The following is a 6,000-nucleotide window of genomic DNA, read 5'->3' as shown; positions in this document are numbered from 1 at the left end:
TGATCTGGCCCAAAGACTCCCTTGGCTTAGGAGAAGAAAAGCCTTGGTTGGCTTAAATGGTTTATATTTGGAATGGATTGTGGTGGTCTGCAATTCTGAATTTTTTGGGTTGGATTGAGGAAACATGATGTTGCAAATGCTTCCAACCCTTTAGGATCCTTGAAAGGAACTATTCACACATTGGTTCTGCTGGTGGAGAATTTTGTTCCATCTCATGACCTGGGACTACATGAACTACATCCAATTCTTTATGCTTTCCAATATCTAAAGAAATCAGTGGGATAAATTAATTTAGCATTCAAACAGCCTGTAATTCTACTCATTTTCATCTATGAATCACGAGGACCTCTGGAGATCCTGAATAATTGTCTCAGATTATCTACCTGGAAATTAACCTAATACATTGGAATAGGTAAATATACTTGCCTGGCTAATACACTTGCACCTTTCTTTCTCTTTCATCTGCATGAATATAACAGGAAGCTCTATATGGCCCCAGTTCAACAGCATAACTAAAAATGCTGCAACTAGAGTCCATTTCATATCCTCATAGTAACATCAGAAATCTGAGACCTTTTGCAAAGGAGTACATTTCTTTTACATTGGCAGTGATCCAGTTTGTGAGAAGCAATCCTGGGATAAAAAGTAGCTATGTTCTTCTGATATTTCTCTCAATGTCAGTACAGGTAGTCCTTGATTTATGACCACAACTGAGCCCAAGATTTGTTGTTAAGCAAGACATTTGTTAAGACCATGGGGATATTGCAACAGTTGTAAGTGTAAAAAATGATCACAAGTCCCTTTTTTTCAATGTCATTGTAACTTTAAATGGTCAGCAAATGAATTGTTGTAAGTCGAGGACTACCTTACAGAGTTTTGTGCTGTCGGTATAGTCTCCAGATGCAAAGAGCTTCTCATTAAACCAGGGGTGTCCAACTTTGGCAACTTTAAGACTTGTGGACTTCAACTCCCAGAATTCTCCAGGCAGCATGGTTGGCTAGGGCATTCTGGGAGTTGAAATCCACAAGTCTTAAAAGTTGCTAATGTTGGACACCTCTACATTAAACTGTTTCTTATTACATAAATCAATGTGACTGCATAGTGCATTCTGGATTTTTGTTAATAACATGTGAGCCAACTCACTCAACTTAAAAAGTCTAATCTTCATTTCATTTTTATATGGAAATTTATTTGTGGACAATTTTGGCAACAAATACTGGATCAAAGTGTGGCTGTCAGGGTTCCGACCTAATTAAATCATGATCCTCAAGCCAGGCTTCAAAAGAAATCCAGCTATTTATTAAAAGCTTCATGTCAGCATGGACCAAATGAAGCCAACTCTGACCTCACTTAATTTACGTCCCAGCTCTGACCCTGTTTCCCCCCCCCCTCAAGGTGCATCATCAGTCACATTCTCCAACGAAGCAATTTCATGGGTTGTAGAAGTCACTCGCCTCCAGCCATTGTGATTTTCCATGGAGACGACCTCGGCTTATCGGTTGGAATGTGCTTTGTTTTGTCTGAGATACCAGCTCCTTGCTGCAGCTGTGAAATTTGTTTTTCTATCCCCCTTGCTATGGCAACTTGAGAGCAGGCCAGGGATGCTTTGTGAGTTGACAGAGAGATTATAACAAATAATAATACTGTATCATACTCATAATCATTTTACTAACCAAAAGATATTAAGGTGTAGAAAGAGTAATAAGAGTAATAAATTTGAAAGTAGTTTGGCCACAAGTATAAATTAGTTATTAACAAGAGGAAAAAAATCAGTATTAAAATAAGCATTCTGAGTGTCCTAAACTACATGGGCTGTTTAGTTGATGAAGCAGAGAAAACTAGTTAGCAATATGAGCATAATCAGTCTTTCAAGGCACTGTTATTATAGCCAATCTTAATAAAAGTAGTTTTAGCCTTCTTTTGTCTACCTAGGAGGACTGGCTGATTATGATGAACCTTCTTCTACTAATATAGTTCAGTGAACTAGGTTCACTCAATCTCTTATAAACATTGTGACAGCTTCCACATCACACTTGCACTTCATCTTCGCTGGGTGCCGGTCTACCATGAACTCTAGGGAGGGAGACTGGAGGGAGGTTTCAGGGAAAATATAAAGTTTACTGTATCTTCCTGAGATGTGGCTTCAATGTCAACTGGCTGGAAACGGAATGCAGGTGCATACCAACTTACACTTGAAGTCCCATCAAGCTGATGTCAACTCTTAGTGAGCACACAAACAGATTTTCTCCAGGATGATCTGACCTCAACCTCTGCCTTTAGATCTTCTAATAGTGCATTCATCATTACTATAATTGAGTCTATCCATCTTGATGCTGGTCATTCTCTTCATCATTTCCTATCTCCCCCCACATTATAGACTTCACAAGAGAGCTAGGTCTTCATATAATGTGTCCAACATACAGTATGATGATTTGAGCTTGGTCATTTGTATCTTGAATGAGAATTCCAGACTGATTTGTTCTAGGAGCCATTAGTTTGTTTGGCTTCCTAAGTAGTCTTTTCTAACACCAAAATTCAAAAGCATCAGTATACTTTCGGTGACACTAATGATTCGATGGTCTTAGGAACTGAGACACCAATTTTATGGTTGGGGGTCACCACAACATGAGGAACTGTATTAAAGGGTCGTGGAATTGGGAAGGTTGAGAACCACTGCTTTAAATTATTGCAATATACTGTATAAGTATAAAAAAGACATTTTAAAAACTTTATCTGATGAAATATCTGTAAAAACCACATCAAAACAATGAATCATAATTTTTATTTTAATATGAAAAATACAATTCTAGAGGATTCTGGAATTACAGGCAATATTTTTGAATTCTCTTTCAGAAGACAGCTAAAAAAATGTTGGCAAATATTTCTAAGTTTAAATGTACTTATTAATATCAGATAATACACAGTGTAGTTAATAATAAATCTATTCACAACTCCGCTATTGATGTTTTCTTGTTCATAATGGACATTTTCTTGTTCATGATGAAATATATGTTAAAAAGTGAGATCCTTAGTTACTGGCTGAGCCAACATGCTATGTGAATAATTTTGGTTCCAGGCAAGTCCACTACAGGTACCATAATTAAAGCTGGTGCTTTTTGGCCCATTTGTTCTTCAAGGTGTCCTTGGAGTCCTAGAATATAAACAAGAGATGTGATGATACTTTTCTAGTCATTCAAGCTTTCAACATTTCATACATGAACAAATCATATTATATATACAACTTAATTTCAAGTATTAAACTGCAGCTCTATATATGAATACAACCCATCCAATCCAGGGAGATCTGATTCTGATTAAATAAGCATATGACCAGGAAGTGGATAAGTTAACCCAGGTAATAAATGGTACCTAGATAGATGTTTATGAAGATAAACTTAGTAGTTCATGATCAAGAGGGCAACTCATACTATTGGAACTACTGCCGAGACTTGAGCTGCTCAATTATGGGATTATTGCTACCAGTGACGTGCAGTGAAGTTTATGGCTGGTGAGACACTGACACAGTGGTGGGTTTCAATTTTTTTTAGACTTGTGGACTTCAACCCCAGAATTCCACAGCCAGGCATGCTCAGTTCCGATTTAAAGCGACAGCATTTGTTTCTCTCCTTTGCGAAAAAGTTTCCTTCATTCTTTTTCTTCTCCCTCCCCCTCCTTCCTCTCTCTCTCAAACAGACACACGCCTTTGATTGCAGGAAGAGCTACGTTGCCTTTTCAAGCTTGTAATCAGTGAAGCTGGGCTTATATAGTTTTATCCAGCTGTGTGTGTTTGTGTGTGTTTGAAAAAGCAACATGGCTCTGCCTGCAATCAAACTACACTTGGGGAGGGATCTACACTTGAGGATGAAGTTTGAATTCTTCCCCCTCGCTCCGACCCACACGTACCTTTTCCAGCTGTTTCAGAGAGGATTTCAACTCTGGTCTTGCCTGTCATCATGAAAAGAAAAAAAATGTAAAAGGAAGAAGGCAAGAGCTGAGGCCAGGCTGAGCTAGTTGCTGCCAGAGTCACCGTGGATGACTCTGCTTAACTGTTTAAAAAAGCCTCTAAAAAGCGCCCTCTACAGGAATAGGCAGGAGAACGACGTGCCTCACCTACGTCAGGATTTTTTAGGCTTTTAACCCTTGCTTAACTCTGCTCGAGTGATCATAAAACACCTAAAGTCAGACTAGATGCGGCACATCATTCTCTTGCCTCCTCCTGTAGAGGACGCTTTTTTAGAGGCTTTTTTAAACAGTTAAGCAGAGTCATCCACGGTGACTCTGGCAGAAACTACCTCAGCCTGACCTCAGCTCTTGCCTTTTTCCTTTTACATTTTTTTTCTTTTCATGATGACAGTGGTGAGGCTCTGCCTCCCCTGACTGCATGTCCCTGATTGCTATGTATGAATATAAATGATTGGGGAGTAGTATTTCTCAGCTTCAACAACTTTAAAATGAGTGGACTTCAGCTTCCAGAATTTCTCAACTATTTGAAGTCCACACATCTTAAAGTTGCTGAGATTGAAACACCTGTCCTCGCTTCTGCCCTGGGACAGGCAGAATGCAAAGAAAGTAAATGTTATAATCCAAACTTTGTTTTTCCACAGATGTTTCAGATTGTCAGCTGTAGACATGGATGTTTGTAATGTCATATATGGACTTGATTATTAATTTGATTATTATAAAAATACCCCGATGAGTGCTTGGAGAATGGGATATATTTTTCAACAATTTCAGTAAAATAAAATAAATTGCCACTAGAACTCAATTCATTTGTGCCATTAATGCAAAAAGCAAGAACATTATGTACCATCAAATAAACTTTGACTCCTAGTGATCACATAGATTTTCTCCATAATGATCTGTCCCTAACCTAGTCTTTCAAGTCTTCCAAGAGTGCATCATCATCATGCAACTGAGTTCATTCTTCTTGCTGCAGGTCATTATCTTCTTCATCTTTTTACTGATTTATTTATATTTATTGGCTGCCCAACTCCAGAAGACTGGAGTTGACTTCGAATGGTGAGCTGATTTTCTGATCCTGATTATGTTTTTCTTATTTTCCTTCTTATATCCTGGTGCAGTAGAGTAGAGTTGTTGCTTATGAATACCGTCTTCCTTGTTTGTGTTGCTTATGAATACTACCTTCTTATCAGGACTTAAATAATGTTTCAACCCCTGTTGCCTAGGTAATGGTTCCTGCATCTTTCTGTTAAGGGCATTTGCCGAGTATACATAATACGTTCCAAAAGTGACACTATCCTGATACAGATGCTCCTTTGCCAATTTCTCTTCAGTGGGATTTGAATCATGTTGAACTATTCCTCACCACTGCAACCTGAAACTTCCTAATTATTGTTTTTTGCTGGCCATTATACCTCTTATTCTCCAGTTCTTTTCTACTATAGTATCTTGCACACACTATAGAACAGTGGTTGTAATGTTAAACAGTGATCTCATGGTTAGCTTTTTGGGGGTGGGAGAACTAAGACATATTTTGTTGTTTTTATTTATTAGCTTAATGTTAACTTGTATGAAGGAGCAACAAAAGCTTCTCATAGATAGTATTTAAGAGGGAGGGAGGGAGGGAGGGAGGGAGGGAGGGAGGGAGAGAGAGAGAGAGAGAGAGAGAGAGAGAGAGAGAGAGAGAGAGAGAATTTCCTGTTTTTTCACAATGCTTTCAAGACAGGTCTACTTTGAAATAAATGCCACTGGATTCAGGAGGCAAAAGATTATTTTCTCCCATTATCTATAGGTTGTGAACAATTTGTGCAGCATTTTTACACTGATTTTAGCTTTGTAAAGAATAGAGCAGTCACATCATCATCCAATGTCTTCTCATGCGATGTCACAATGCTAGAAAGCTGTTAACGGATGGAAATGGTTGATATCAGAGGTGAATATTGACAAAGCTAGACCCAAGATCAATAATCACCATAAAGGTCAAAAGGACTTCATGTTCCATGTTCAAAGCAGCTACTCATTTTATGCATTCCATCAATA

General features: G+C 38.3%; 1 protein-coding gene across 2 annotated transcripts in view; it reads right to left on the bottom strand.

The window, feature by feature from the left end:
* Window positions 1-2,765: 2,765 nt before the first annotated feature.
* DPH6 (diphthamine biosynthesis 6) overlaps window positions 2,766-6,000 on the bottom strand; it is a 213,762-nt gene continuing 210,527 nt past the window's right edge. For both annotated transcript variants that reach the window (XM_032230016.1, XM_032230024.1), the window contains one exon: window positions 2,766-3,151. In XM_032230016.1, the coding sequence (XP_032085907.1) occupies window positions 3,033-3,151 (119 nt within the window). In that variant the 3' untranslated portion in view covers window positions 2,766-3,032. The remainder of the gene's footprint in view (window positions 3,152-6,000) is intronic.

Source organism: Thamnophis elegans, chromosome 1 (assembly GCF_009769535.1).
Source record: "Thamnophis elegans isolate rThaEle1 chromosome 1, rThaEle1.pri, whole genome shotgun sequence".
Lineage (NCBI taxonomy): Eukaryota > Metazoa > Chordata > Lepidosauria > Squamata > Colubridae > Thamnophis > Thamnophis elegans.
The sequence above is the reverse complement of the archived record's forward strand: the minus strand, read 5'-3'. Positions and strand labels throughout refer to the sequence as shown.